General features: G+C 43.7%; 1 protein-coding gene across 3 annotated transcripts in view; it reads left to right on the top strand.

Annotated features, from left to right (window-relative positions):
- GRB7 (growth factor receptor bound protein 7) overlaps positions 1-15,606 on the top strand; it is a 140,066-nt gene that overhangs the window by 14,522 nt on the left and 109,938 nt on the right. For 2 of the 3 annotated variants that reach the window (XM_073683389.1, XM_073683391.1), the window contains exon 2: positions 7,838-7,907. In XM_073683389.1, coding sequence (XP_073539490.1) covers positions 7,838-7,907 — 70 coding nt within the window. Of the gene's footprint in view, positions 1-7,837; positions 7,908-11,834; positions 12,088-15,606 lie in introns of those variants that run through there. The other variant, XM_073683392.1, reaches the window with a different exon arrangement.

Raw genomic sequence — 15,606 nt, 5'->3', positions numbered from 1 at the left:
GCTCGGGTGTCAGAGGGAGTATATAAGGTGGGCACCATCTTAGGACAAGGTCTTTTTGGTCTGCTCTGTGCAGAGAGGAGCTCAGCCAGAGAGGGCTGACAGGGAGCTGTGGCTCCGTCTGGGCCCAGCTCCAGAGCCAGGCCTGAAGCAGAGAGAGAGAGAAGGAAAAAGGAGGAAGAAGAGAGACGCAAGGAAAGGCCCAGAGACGAAAGCATAGAGGGAACCCTGAGATCCCACGAGAGAACGGAAACGGGTGAAGGGTTGGCAGAGCAGGGTACCGGATCCCAAACTGGTGGAGGCCAATTATCCTTAGCCAGGAACCGGAGGTCGTGGACAAGTTTTGGCGCGACCCCTCGCCATATCCACCAGGAAGGCATACCACGTATAGGGTCAGGGAAGCCGGGAAAGGTTTCACCACCAGAAGGCCCGAGGGAGCTGGACAAAGGTGGATCCCTGGTGGGGACGGCCAGTAGGAAGGAAGAGAGGGGAGCTCAGGACCACGCTCTGGAACTGCCTGGGAGTTGGCCGAGTCCCTGACCTGGTGGACGCAGCATGACTCGGGTGGTCCTACTGTGCACGGGCGACCTGGTAAAGAACTGTGAGTAAAGCTTTTGAAACTTCACTTCAAGCCTCCGTGTTTCGTCGTCGCACCTGCACCATCAGTACTGGGACACCCGCACCATCACTCCCATTGTCATCTCTAACATAGCTGCCCTGAGGCCATACCCCTCCCGTTGGGGGTTATACCATCCACGCTGCACATCCGTACCACCGGCCTCAGCGGACTGCCCCGCAGCGGCGGCTTCATAGCCGCATTCAACGGGTGGCGTAGTCGGACACTAATACCATCAAATCAATAGCGCCACTTAGTTTGACCACCCTGGGCACGGACCGGGTCACCGCCACGAGGACTACTACCCCTATCTGATCCGGCTCCGGGTATTCCCCGCGTGCGCAACGCTACACAAACATGGCCCAGGGGGCGCGTCAATTACAGTGCATTTACTTTATGGTGAGTGGAGAGTGTAATAACTCCCTTCACCGCCTCAATGATTGGAAGCAAGTGGCTGCAGAGAGGATAAAACTTCATTTTCTCCCTGTAGCCGCTGTTCCACTATGCAAGTTACACAGAATTTAAACACTATTTACCTGCAGAACAACCCTATGGTTCCATTTAATCATTCATGGTGTGAACCTGATCCAGTGACTGACCAATGTCCGCCGGTATCATATAATGCATATTGCCCTGGAACCAGAGGGAGTTCTCCTTTGCTAATAATCACATTAAACACTTTTCAGGAAAACAAGGAGCTTACAGAACAAGATGTAAAATGAACAAGATCAGGTTTACAGAGCTATTCGGTGTGCCTGCTGTGTGGGCACAAATGTGCGAGATACTCCACATTCCGATCAACAGCTAGAGACTTACAGTAACATTGTTATTAACCTCCATATATAATGGCACAACTAGCACTAGTATATATACATACTGTATATACAGTGGGGAAAATAAGTATTTGATACACTGCCGATTTTGCAAGTTTTGCCACCTACAAAGAATGGAGAGGTCTGTAATTTTAATCATAGATGCAATTCAACTGTGAGAGACAGAATCTAAAAATAAAAAACAGAAAATCCCACTGTATGATTTTCATAATTAATTTGCATTTGATTGCATGAAATAAGTATTTGATACAACAGAAAAATAGAACTTAACATTTGGTACAGAAACCTTTGTTTGCAATTACAGAGGTCAAACGTTTGCTGTAGTTCTGGACTAAGTTTGCACAGACTGCAGCAGGAATTTTGGCCCACTCCGCCATACAGATCTTCTCCAGATCTTTCAGGTTTCGGAGCTGTTGCTGGGCAACATTGAGTTTCAGCTCCCTCCAAAGTTTTTCTATAGGGCTAGGTCACTCCAGGACCTTGAAATGCTTCTTACAGAGCCACTCCTTAGTTGCCCTGGCTGTGTGCTTTGGGTCATTGTCATGCTGGAAGACCCAGCCACGACCCATCTTCAATACTCTTACTGAGGGAAGGAGGTTGTTGGGCAAAATCTCGCGACACATGACCCTATTCATCCTCCCTTCAATACAGTGCAGTCGTCCTGTCCCCTTTGCAGAAAAGCAGCCCCCAAAGCATGATGTTTCCTCCACAATGCTTCACGGTTGAGACAGTGTTCTTGGGGTTGTACTCATCCTTCTTTCTCCAAACACGGCGAGTGGTGTTGATACCAAAAAGTTATATTTTGGTCTCATCTGACCACATGACCTTCTCCCATGCCTCTTCTGGATCAACCAGATGGTCATTGGAGAACTTCAAATGGGCCTGGACATGTGCTGGCAGGTGGACCTTGCGTGCCCTGCAGGATTTTAATCCATGATGGCATAGTGTATTACTAACAATAATTTTTGAGACTGTGGTCCCAGCTCTCTTCAGGTCATTGACCAGGTCCTCCCGTGTGTGGGCGGATTCCTGACCTTTCTCAGAATCATCCTTACTCCACGAGGCTTAGTCCGAGGAAGATTGACAGTCATCTTGTGTTTCTTCAATTTTTTAATAATTGTGCCAGCAGTTGTTGCCTTCTCAACAAGCTGCTTTCCTATTGTCCGGAAGTCCATCCCAGCCTTGTGCTGGTCTACAATTTTGTCCCTGGTGTCCTTAGACAGCTCTTTGGTCTTGGCCATGGTGGAGAGGTTGGAGTGTAATTGATTGAGTGTGTGAACAGGTGTCTTTTATAGAGGTAATGACTGCAAACAGGTGCAATGAATACTGATAATGAGTGCAGAGTAGAGGGCTTCTTAAAGAAAAACTAACTGGTCTGTGAGAGTCCTAATTCTTGCTGGTTGGTAGGTGATCAAATACTTATTTTATGCAATGAAATACAATTTGATTAAAAATCATACAATGTGATTTTCTGGTTTTTAGTTTAAAATTCTGTCTCTCACAGTTGAAGTGTACCTATGATAAAAATTACAGACCTCTCCATTCTTTGTAGGTGGGAAAACTTGCAAAATCGGCAGTGTATGAAATTCTTATTTTCCCCACTGTATGTCCAGCATCCTGGTGTATATGTCCCCTATCCTGGTATATAAGTCCCCCATCCTGGGCCCCTTCCTGGTATAAATGTCCCCAATTCTGGTATGCATGTGCCCTATCCTGGGCCCCTTCCTTGTATCTAGCGTATGTCCCCCATCCTGGTATATCTGTCCTCCATCCTGGTATATTTGTTCCTCATCCTGGGCCCCTTCCTTGTATATATGTCTCAGATTCTGGTATATATGTCCTCCACCCTGGTATAAATGTCCCCCACCCTGGGCCCATCCAGGTAGATATGTCCCACATCCTGGTATATATGTTCCCCATCCTGGCCCCATCCAGGTATATATGTTCCCCATCCTGGTATGTATGTCCCCCATCCTGGGCCCATCCTTGTATATATGTCTGTTATCCTGGTATATATGCCTCCCATCCTGGTATATATGTTTCCCATCCTGGTATATATGTACCCCATTTTGGGTCCATCCTGGTATATATGTCTCCCACCCTGGTATATATGTTCCCCATCCTGATACATATGTCCCCCATCCTGGTTTATATGAACCCCATCCTGGTATATATGTCCCCCGTTCTTCCACTATTCCTTAACACATAAAAAAATAGATGGTTCTACTCACCTTGCTCTCGCTTCAACGGCAGTCAGCTGTAGCCGGCAGGTGACTTCAGCGTGCAAGCAACTGGCAGCGCATGATGTCACTTCCATACGCCCCTAGTCACGGGCATGACGACGTCAGCTGCTGGCGTTTGATTGGCTGGTGGTGTGTATTGCATTGCAGGGACCCGGTCTCTGCGCATTTCAGCATTTCAGCTGAATGCACATCATTGGACACACATCCAGCTGAAATATACGCTGGTATCAGTGGGCACCCTTCCTGCATGGGCCCGGTCGTGGTTGCTCCCTCTGCAACAACGACTGTTGTGCCCCTGACAAGGGGCCACTTTGCTGATTTAGAGCTGCATTCCCTTCACTGTTTTTCTCCTGCGCAGCGGTTTCTTAACCACAAACTGTGCAGTGAGCCCCAGTGTAGACTTAGGAATTAAGTGAACAAGGCACAGTTCCCTGCACAGCCAGGTGGTCAGGATCACCACTGTGCCAGCAAAACCTATAGGGGGACGAGGCCCTGAATTGGAACTGTCGTCCCATTTAATGTCAGGATCAATAATTGTCTCAGAGGTCTAATCCCCATCAATCATAAAGTGATGGAATCTCCTGGCAATATTAGCAATATGCTACTACTCTTTAAAAAGGGAAACCCTTTAAAAGCAAGGTGTAGAACTGATTAAGCACTCCAGTTCCTTAACTCATTTTGATTCCATTGATTAGAAAGTGATGGTTTTCTTAGTGTTATTCCAATTAGACTCTTAAGAGAGGAAGTGGACAGGAACTCTAGCTCCACCTATCGGAAGTGGCAATCCTAAATGTCAATATCGACCCTTTAAAGGTCCTTGGCACATGACTTAGGATAAGAAGCCAAACCAGCTGCATGGTGGCTATGTGCTTAGCACTGTTGATTTGCAGCGCTGGGGTCCTGGGTTCAAATCCCACCATAGACAACATCTGCAAGGAATTTGTTTGTTCTTCCCATGTTTGCGTCAGAATCTTACAGGGGTGTCCACCACTAGGACAATCCCTTCTCATTCCACAGTTATACTCACCTCCAGTGCTGGGGCTGTTCCAGCATGTCAGCACTTGTGTTCCCAGAACTCATATGAGGTTGTTGTGTCACATGAGAACTGCTCCCAATCAGCAGTCGCTGTCCACGCCTTTGGAGATGTTGAACATCAACAGGAAGCCAGGGCTGCGGCTGCTCTCCGACTTCCTCTTGATGTTCAATTTATCTGAAGGGGACAGTGACGCCAGTGCTGATTGGGCGCAGTTCTCACATAACGTAACTACCTCACATAAGCCTGGGAACGTGAGTGCCGACACCACTGGAACGACGGTGGCACCTGAGGTGAGTATTGATGTTTTTATTTTAACAAGGCCAAACATGAGGAATGAGAAGGGGTTGTCCTGGTAGTGGACAACCCCTTTAAAATAGAAAGAGGAGACAAACGGAAGAGAGTAACACATGGTTGCAAAGGAATCATTTCCACATTCTGTAGGTCTGCATAGGAGCTGTACAAATGGTAGAATGTTTAAAAGCTTAGTTTCTTATTTTGTTTTACTTGAGATATATTAAAAAAAATAAAATAATTTTGCAAATATAACAAAATAGTTTGCAAGAGAATACACAGCTTATCTCTCAACCAAAAGTTCTTGGCAGCTTCGCCCATGATGAATACTGCTACCATCAGGGTCATAATTGTCTTAAATAGGGTTAACAGATTTGTACTGTATGAAGTCCACTTGTCACTGCAAACCCAGAAACTTTCTAAACAGGAACATCCATGATCTTAATTCCGGCTAATAAGGAAGTAGTTCTGACTTTAGGAAAGGGACATATTTTGGGGTTCCCAAAAATGAAGTTCTAATGCAAAGGAATTTGTGAAAGTAAATATATTATAAGCAATCTTCAATCACTTATTGAGATAACAAAGGTCATTGCACTTTGCAATAATTTTTCCCAGCATACGGTAAATCCATAGCCTTCTGTGCTCATCACAGGTAGCTATTAACTAAGCACTCTCCTGGAACATATACAAATTCTTATGGAATTATGGCTGAGATTCGCCATTAAACCTATTAATATTGTGAGAGTGATTGTGCACCTAGTACTCATGTACTAGGCAGCAGGAGGAGATGATTGCTGAAAAAATACCTACTCAATGTTACGGGTCAGAGTAGATCTTTCTTGACTATTTATGCATATAGCAAAATACCGCATTACACAATGTATCTTAATGTATCCACAACACAGTAGCAGCAATAGACGCACCCCAGAAAAGTCAGTGGAAAGTGTTTATTAAAGAGGTGGTCCAGCACCTAAAATGTATTTTCTAACTACCAGTATCTATCTTTACACCCTAACCACTTTTGTAATTTACTTTATTAGACATTACCCTACACAATTCCCTATCTACCTAATCTCTAATTGTGTTTTTTTACTGTACTTTCTGTAATGTTTCGCTTGCGTGGAGTCTCAAATGTAACATCACAGCAGGCTGGGACCACATTCACTCCCCGCAGTGTCCACTTCCCCTCCTGGAAAAGGATGTCATCAGGGGACAGCACTGCAGTTACTCAGTAGATTTTTGCATCGCCACCCCTCTGAAGACATTCTGGTTCCTGGGTGATAGATTGTGTGATAGAGGTAAGTGCAGCACTAGCTTTCTGCTTCTAACTTCATTGCCGCCATAGCTTCTGTGAAAGAAGATGTCGTCAGGGGGCAGAGATAGAAGCAGTGAGTGACACCAGCACCACCCCATAGCTTCTAGCACTGCCCTCAAACGAGTCATCAGCAAAGGGTGATTATAGAAGCAGTGAGTGACACCAGCGCCGCTCCCTGATGATGATTTGTTTGAGGGCGGTACTGAGAGCTGTGGGACGGTGCTGATGTTCCTCACTGCTTCTATCATCGCACCCTAACAAAGTCTTCTATTACAGAAGCAGTGGTAGAGACAGAAGGAGAGTGCCAGCGCTGCACTCACATCTCCCACAGCGTCCATCACCCAGGATCCAAGATGTCCTCAGAAGAGGCAGCAATGCAATAAACTGTTGAGTAACTGCAGCACTGCCCCATGACATTTTGTTCCAGGAGGGGCAATGGACACTACAGGGAGTGATTGCAGGCCCAGCCTTCTGTGAGGTCACGTTTGAGACGCCTTTCAAACAAAACATCACAGGAAGTGCAGTAAAAAACATATTTATAAATAAGCTAGATAGGGAGACATGTAGGGTGTTGTTTAATAAAGCTAATTGCAAAAGTGGTTAGGGTATAACGATAGATAGTTAGAAAATACATTTTAGGTTCCAGACTACCTCTTTAATACAGGAGTTCTCTGCAGAATTATACGTCTTACTACCTTAATTGACCACCACGGAAAACATAGGAGCTCCTCTATCTGCAGCTGAAGGCAGCTGGAATGTTGTTGTTTAAAGGGAATCTATTACCAGGTACCTGCTATGCCATATGGGAGCAGCATGATGTAGGGGCAGAGGCCTTGATTCTAGTAATGTATCACTTACTAGTTCCTTCAGTTTTGATAAAATTACTGTTTTCTCTGCTGCAGATCTAGCAGTTCTCTAGCAGTTCTCTGAAAGCTGAGCTCTGTATAACCCTGCCCACACTACTGATTGACAACTTTCTGTGTACACTGTGCATAGGTAGAAATCTGCAAATCAGTGGTGGGGGCGGGGTTATACACTACAAAGGTCATGTATATGGAGAACTACATTGCAGCAGGTTTACTAGTCCTCTAGTGATAATCTCCTGCTAATAAAAGTGATTTTATTAAAACTACAGCAAGCAACCCAGTAAGTGACACGTCACTGGAATCAGGGTCTCTGTCCCTACATTATCCTGCTCTCACATTAGGTGGCTAAGCCCTGGTGACAGAGTAGACTTCCTTTAATTCTAGTGTTTTACAGAGGATTTGGAGCTCTGTCAGAAAAACTGGGCTCTGCATGCTATGATGATATGCTAAGAAGTGAATCTTGGACCTAAAACCAAATGTTAAAAAGTTGAAATACGCTTTAAATTCTAAGAATCACCCTTAACTTTATTTTACTTGGACCTAAGGTATGTGTTTGAAGTAGATATCAAACATTTTGGGATAGGGGTGTGGGGTAAAAACACATAAAGCAATAATTCAATTTCAAAGTTGTAATTTTCAGGAGAATGGTGGAGGACGGGTGAGCTGTGAGACCACAGAGTGTGATGTGAATGAAGACAGCTTGGAAGACGGTAAGTGCCTCAATGTTCATATTGTCAAAGTGTTCAGGACATTTACCATATTACTTGGCTACATTTTTCCTTGGGTTGTGCTTACATCTGTCAATATACCTTCTGCAAAAAAAGAGAGCCTAAAAAATGAACCCACCTGAGGTGGACTAGCTTGATGCGTGTCTTAAAGGTGCACTCCTGGTAAAACTAAAATAGAATTATAGATAGTGTAATAACAATTTAGGTATAGAATAAATTGTTCCCTTTTGGCCCTTTCAGCTTTACTATGGACATCTCAAAAGGAATTTACAAACCAAGAAACATTGGCTCTAATTTATGAAAGTGTTTTCACCAGTTTTCTCAAAAGTTGTGCAAAAAGTTTGCAAATTTTGGTGTTTTGGTGTTAAACAAGTTGACCAAGATAAGAATTAAATAGTGTTTTTTGTCCCAAAAAAGCTCCACGCCAATCAACAGGTTGCAAGTAGTATTGCAGTTTAGTGCATTTTACTTCAATGTATCTGTAATGCAATACCAGACACAACCATTGACAGGAGTGGTGTTTTTGCAGCCATGTTTTTCTAATCCACTACAACCCCTTTAACATTCCTGCGCACTCTATCATTTATGACCCACATGTCCGTCCTGTTTTTTCACCTTTACTGGGAGCGGCAGAAGAATTTGTCATTCTGTGGTGGTTATTAAGATATCTCAATGAGATGAGTCACTGGTGCCGTCCATCACTTTTATTATTATTTTTATTATTACATTATTGTATCCTGACAATCTTCTTTTAATGACTAAATATATAACTACACGTTAAATATATATTGTGGATCTTACTCAGCACCAAAAACAGAATGGAGTTGAGAATGTGCTTCTATCAGCCCAAACTGACAGTTTAAATGAAGCACACACAGTCATGTAGGGGATTTCGTCCGGAGATAATACCTGAGGTGCCAAAACATTTTTTTTCATTTGTTCCCCAGTAATTATCGCTACTTTAGTGTTGCAATCGCTGCCTCCATTCTGCAGAAACTAAAGTGTAATCAAATATGCTAAATAGGCTACTCGGTGCTCCCTTAGTGTGGCCAAGGAGCTCAGCACAGCGGTCCACTAACTGGTTGTGCATCTTTCTTCTCCCTCACTAGTTATTGACAGCACTGGCTTGTCTGGATCATGCACTGTCTGCAGAGAAACCTCAGGCAAGCCAGCACTGTCAATCACCAGAGAGGGAGGAGGGGACATGCAAAACTAGTGGGTGGAACAGTGCACTGAGCATCTTGGTTACACTAAGGGTGCACCAACCACCCTAATAAGAATAATTAATTAGACTTCAATTTCTGCAGATTAACACATACAGTAATCCCTAATTCATTAACACTGGCAATTTTCACAGTGGTGGAGTCAGACGCTCCTGATTCATTAAGAGGCGCACGCCTCTTAAATGGGTTGTCCACTACTAGGACAACACCTTCTCACTCTGAATGTTTTCCCCCGTTAAAATAAAGACACCTATGCTTATCTCACATGCCAGAACTGTTCCAGTGGTGTTGGAACTCGCATTCCCGGGGCTCATGTGAGTTTGTTATGTCACATGAGTCCTGCGCCCAATCAGAGCTGGCGTTACTATCCTTGCTTTCGAATATATAAGTAATCAAGAGGAAGTGAGCGGCTAGCCACAGCTTTGGCTTCCAGTTGATTACTTATACGTCCGAAGATGGGGACAGTGGCGCCAGCTCTGATTGGGAGCAGGACTCATGTGACATAACAAACCCACATGAGCGAGTGCCGACACCACTGGTTTTTATTTTAACGTAGTGGACAACCCCTTAAACAGGAGCATCTGACAAGTGGCATGCGCCTCCGTTTGCCACGCCGCAAATCTTACTCTGGTCCGGGACTGGAGTAAGATTTCCGAAGTAGGGAACATCACAGCTTGTCATGATATAGATGAGCTGTGGTGTGACGCCCCCGGCGCACCATTCTCCCAACCCTGCTTCTCCCTTTTTGGTGGAGCTGGGAGAAACTGGCATGAAAATGGCAAAATCGCAAAATGTTGCGGAACTCCCCGTTACAAGTTGCTAGTTGCAATGATGAATAATGGCTAAAACATCTGGATAAGAAAAAACACGCCCATAATGCTAAACAAAAAAAACATATGAAACCAAGTAAAATTAACTTTAAAACAGGTGCAAATTAAATGAATAAAGCACAAACATAAAAGTCACTATTAGGCCACATTCACACATTCAGTATTTTGTCAATATTTTGCATCAGTATTTGTAAGCCAAAACCAGGAGTGGGTGAAAAATATAGAAGTGATGACGTGTTTCTATTATACTTCTCCTCTGATTGCTCCTCTCCTGGTTTTGGCTTACAAATGCTGATGTAAAATACTGACCAAATACTGAAGGTGTGAATATGTCCTTAGACTAAAAAAAGCCCCCAAAACAGTGATGAATGGGGACCTACTGCATGTGCCGCTTAGTTAATACTGTCAGTTTGGGCTGACATTCTCCCTCTAAAGTGGAATTGCCGCTGCGGAAACGCTTAAAAAACGCATAGTGGGCTCACAGCATTAGAGGCAGAGTTTAAAGGAACACTGGCTACACTACCTGGACTTGGCACAAAAAGGAAGTTATCACCGGCTGCCACCAAAATCCATGAGAGGCCAGTGGTCGAAAAACAATCATGCATCAAGATTTGATGGCAATAGGCATTGAGGTTTCAGTTTGCACAGTAAGGCGCGTACTAAACGTTGAAGGTAGTCCAAGATGTACACCTCTACTGACCGAAAAGCACAAGAAAAATCCGCTCCTGTACTGTATAAGCTTCAGACATTTTGGGATTCTGTTCTGAGGAGCAATAACAAAAAACAAACTTTTCAGCATTCTGTCTGGAGGAGGCTTAGTAATACCCTGGAGCTGCTTTGCTTCCAATGGAGACCTTGCATGTGGAGGCCAAGATGGCTTCAATCAAGTATCAGGAATTCCTATGAGAAAACATGTTTTCTGAGAGAAAGCTGAAGCTTGGTCACCATTGGACCTTCGAACAGGATGATGATCCCAAGCATACTTCACAGTCCATTTAGGCTTTGTTTCAGAAGAAGTCTTGGAAGAAGCCTGAGTTGCCATCACAGTCACCTGACTTGAACCCCATAGAGAATCTTTGGGATTAGTAAAACACAGTTCAAGCCCAAGAATATTAATGACCTGAAGGCCATTACCCATGAGGAATGAGCTAAAAGTCCTCAGGAACTCTGTCAACAGCTGATGTCTGGCTACATATTACATCTGCAGCAGGTCATAACAGCCAGAGAGCTTCTACTAAGTACTAAAGATGCTTGTCTTGAAGGGGTTGAATAATTCTGAGACTACAGTAGTTATTAAAAGTTGCATTTTCTATTGAATTTGGAGAAACCACTTGGGATATTAGTTGTGTTGAGCTATTTAAATGATATTTTTATTTTATTGGTTTATTGCAAAAAAAAAGCAGAAAGTTTGTACATTTTGCGAATAAACCTAATTTGCAATTGGGGCAGAATAATTTGGATGGCGACTGTATTATACAGATGCTATTACAAGTCACTCCTCTTAATTTAGGATATTCTGGACATCCCGTTTGGTACTTTTAAAAGCTGGTGCCATCCCTCACTCAACCTGTACCCTCCCATCTCTTAACGAAACGTGCAGCTCAGCTACTAATTCCCTCCCAAGCAACAGACAGAGGAGGGAGGCTTCTACATGGGCATTGGAGCCAGTCCAAGAGTTCACAGAGCTGCTAAGCAGGGAATGCACAGTATGTACACACATGACATCTACCTCCCTAATACCTGCATTTGTGTACGGCAGAGATTTTACATGATTATTACACGTGCAGCAGAAAAGATAGTGTTTAAGTACATAGCAACATGTGCCCGCCCAGACACCGGGCTGAGACAGCTCATCTGCTGCCTATACTAAACCTGACAGCCGTCCACTTTACACAGAGACACCTGGTCGGGACACTCAATAAGATGCCTCTGATTCATATTTCAAGAGGGCGGGAAAAGTGTTTCCAGGTGATGTCACCTGGGAGGAGTGCCCATGTAAATCAAGACAGGTAGATAAAGAGAGGAGGATAAACAGGAATTGCCAGTTCTCCGGACGGTGAAGAGCCCCCCCGCCGCCCCCCTGGATCTCTGTACTGGTCATTGGTACAGGTAGGAAATTGTCACTTCTTATTACTAATAAGACCCCTCTGATAAAGGAGCAGGGGCAGCGGCTTGACTTAATATGTGATTTGTGTGTGTACGTGTGTTATCAGTGCTACAGAAGCAGAACTGGATGTATACAGGCTCTGGGAGGGATAAGCACAATATACAAAGCCTCTATGTATAGTCTGTATTCACTGTGGAACGGGATAAGAACATGCCACAGCTGCTGGGGAACTACAAGTCCAAGCTGCATCTAGTTAAAGTTTTCAGCCCTAGTTTATAGCATACAGGTTAACTATCTTGGAGCGTCGGCGAGAGAGCAGTAGAGTACAGACAGGTATGGGTTAACAGCTGGATGCATAGTCCTTAAAGGTCTCGGTGTGTGATATACAGTAGGAGACGGTGGAGCATATAGGATAATGGAGCTGGAGATTCTCAAATCATCATATACATACAAGAGAAGGTATTCCGCAGTGTATAGCAGCACATACCGCGCCGTAGCTGTGCTGAATGACATAGGGGCTGGCATTGTACTGCGGCAGTGCTACTGCTGGCATCTTATTTATTTAACCTCAGGGGCATTTTGTGTTACCGTTTTAATCCCAGGTGATTTCTTACTTTACTTCTTTGCTCTGATTCTTTTAATCTCCCGAGGTTAATTCCGCCTGCCTTGCTGCTACCTTCCGCTTGCTTGCAGTTTCTTTAGCTGCAGATAAGGCTGATCCTATATTTCCTGGGCTCTATCACAATGTCGGCATTAGTGCCCTGATACATTGTGGAATGTGCTGGCACTTATCACAAAATTTTGAAACATGTAGAAGTATATAGTGCATTTAATGTGTATATTCCCGGAGCAGACTTTACATACTAAACATTGCTTTTCTGGCCTGAAGAGAAATAATGTTACTCGGAGCTAGTGAGCTGCTGATATTAAAAGTGGAGTTTGCGATGGGTGATAGATGAGCAAATTCATGGGCTCACACCAGTTTTAGGTTGTTGCTTATGATACTTACCAGATATACATATAGTGACATAGGTTGAATAAAGACCTAGGTCCATCAAGTTCAACCTTCCTCCCCCAATTGTACACTTTGTCTAATTTAACTGTAACCCACAATGTTATGTATACTGAGGAAATCATCCAGCCCTTTTTTTGAAAGCCGTTATAGTGTCGGCCATTACTACCTCTTGTGGTCGGCATTCCACAGTCTGACTGCTCTGACTGTAAAGAATCCTTTCCTGTTTAGGTGCCAGAATCGCCTTTCTTCCACCTGTAATGAGTGCCCCCTGGTCCTTAGTATGGTCTTAGGAAGGAATAAATCATGTTGCTAGTCCTTTGTACTGAACAAACATATATTTATACATGTGAATGAGATCTCCTCTGAGGCGTCTTTTTTCTAAGCTAAACAAGCCCAAATTTTCCAACCTTTCATCATATGAGAGGCCTTCCATCCCTTGTAATAATCTAGTTGCCCACCTTTAAAGTAACTCTAACTTGACACTAAAATGTGGAGCCCAAAACTGGATCCCATATTCCAGATGTGGCCTCACCAGCTATTTATAGAGGGGTAGCAGTACGTTGGGGTCACGGGATTTTATCTCTCTTATTATGCACCCTATACATCTATGATGTTTCATCTCACAGGTCAGAATAATGAGGTCTCATTGCTGCAGGTAAAGGTTTTATATAAATTGGGACCATGGAAAGGAAACAAGCTTAATAATCCAAAGTACTTATCAATTTATTTTGTAATTTCAAGGTCCCTGGTGGTCTGGTGTATTGAAGGGGTTAGTTGTAAATTCCTTGGTGGTCCAAGATGGTAGAGAGATTAACTTCACATTCAAAGGGTGATTTAGGGAGGTGAATGATTAAATTGTAAATTTAGGTTGTTTCTGGGGAAGGAGGGTGTCTGTCCTCTGGGGCCACCTTGAATATTGGGGATTTGGCAAAGACTTCCACAACCTAAACCTGACTAAGCATTGCTCTGCTTCTAGATCTGGTAATAGGTGTTGACAAAGCGTGATGGGGAGAGTTGGCACATGATTGGTCAGAAAGTATAAAAAGCAATATAGGGTTGCTTTAATGTAATGCTTCTGCACCAAGCCCCTCACAGTCATTTATATGATGATGTCACAGGTGGTGATGATGTCACCGGTGATGCATTCTAGTGAAAAAGCACATGACTAGAGGAAGACCTAAGTCAATACTAGGTTGTAGAGGAGATCTGTGGCTGCCCCTTTGGGAGGCATCTCCATGGCATTCTGAGGAGGACATTTAAGGCTAATTCACGGTATCCTTGTATCTGTGGCTGGTATTCTAGGGCCATCTGTGGCTGATATTTCGTTCATAATGTGGGGGCTATTTGATGCTAATACACTTTTAGGACATCTGCAGCTATCCCCTAAATGTTAAGGGTTTATCCGAAAAAAGAGGGAAAAATAAAAAAAAAGTAGCTATGTCTAATTTTCCCTACCACACTATATTCTCCAGGCAGGGGGCAGGTTAGGGGACCACTCATGGAGTTTTTGCACTTGGCTCATCTATGTGTTAACATAGCCCTGGTGCAATAAGATGTTCAATATAAATGGTCAGATGCAAGGGTATAATTACTATTGGCACTACCCGTGTTCTCAGTGCTGTAGGCATGGGCAGGAATTGCTTATATAGCAAACAAAACCTTTGGTCAGTATGTTTATATTACTATGACATGTTCTGTTTGTCGCCAGTGATATCTCGCGTATTGGAACAGTATCATTTCTATTGTTTTTCTGTGAAAATGTTGGGTGACAACCACCATTGATGCTTTGCTTGAAGTGGAGACAAAAGTAGAAAATTGGGCAGTTGCTGAGGACTTGTATTTTCTAGGGGTCCTCAGGACTGGCCCCCCAGGAACTAACTGAGAGTAGGAGAGGAAGAGCATTTCCCACAGTTTCGCCACTAGTCTGTAAAGACACCGAGTGGTGTGCTCAACAATAGAGACAATGGTGTAGCTGTTGGCGGAATGAGATGGATACTGTATGAGAGTATTAGTAAGACATTGTATGACAACACGATTTGAGCAGTGAATGGTTTTATTTTGCAGTATTGTGTGATCAATATATAGCAGTGTCATGAGAGCACTATATTGTGGTTTTATATGGATACAGAATAGAGGTATTATGTAGGCATTGTACGGCAGTATTATTTTAGAAATAGCTGTTAAGGTGACATAAAAAATTTCCCACTCCATCTCCTCCCCCTTTTTAATTTTTTTCAACCCTTTAATGCATACATGTCAAACTCTGACCCGTGGGCCAAATCTGGTCCGCAGGGTGGTTTTATTTGGCTCGTGACACCAGAATCGCCAACCCTATGTGGGGCCATTATTTTGTATGTAGGACTATGTGGAGCCCATTATTCCGTATGGAGGACTATGTGGGGCCCTTTATACTGTATGAAAGACTATGTGGTGCCCATAATACTGTATGGAGGACTTTGTGGGGCCCATTATTCTGTATGGAGGACTTGGTGGGGTCCATTATACT

The sequence above is a fragment of the Phyllobates terribilis genome, unplaced genomic scaffold (genome assembly GCF_046119375.1).
Source record: "Phyllobates terribilis strain yellow unplaced genomic scaffold, ASM4611937v1 Scaffold_5__5_contigs__length_657084704, whole genome shotgun sequence".
In the NCBI taxonomy this organism is placed as follows: Eukaryota; Metazoa; Chordata; class Amphibia; order Anura; family Dendrobatidae; genus Phyllobates; species Phyllobates terribilis.
This window is presented reverse-complemented; position numbering and strand designations above follow the sequence as displayed.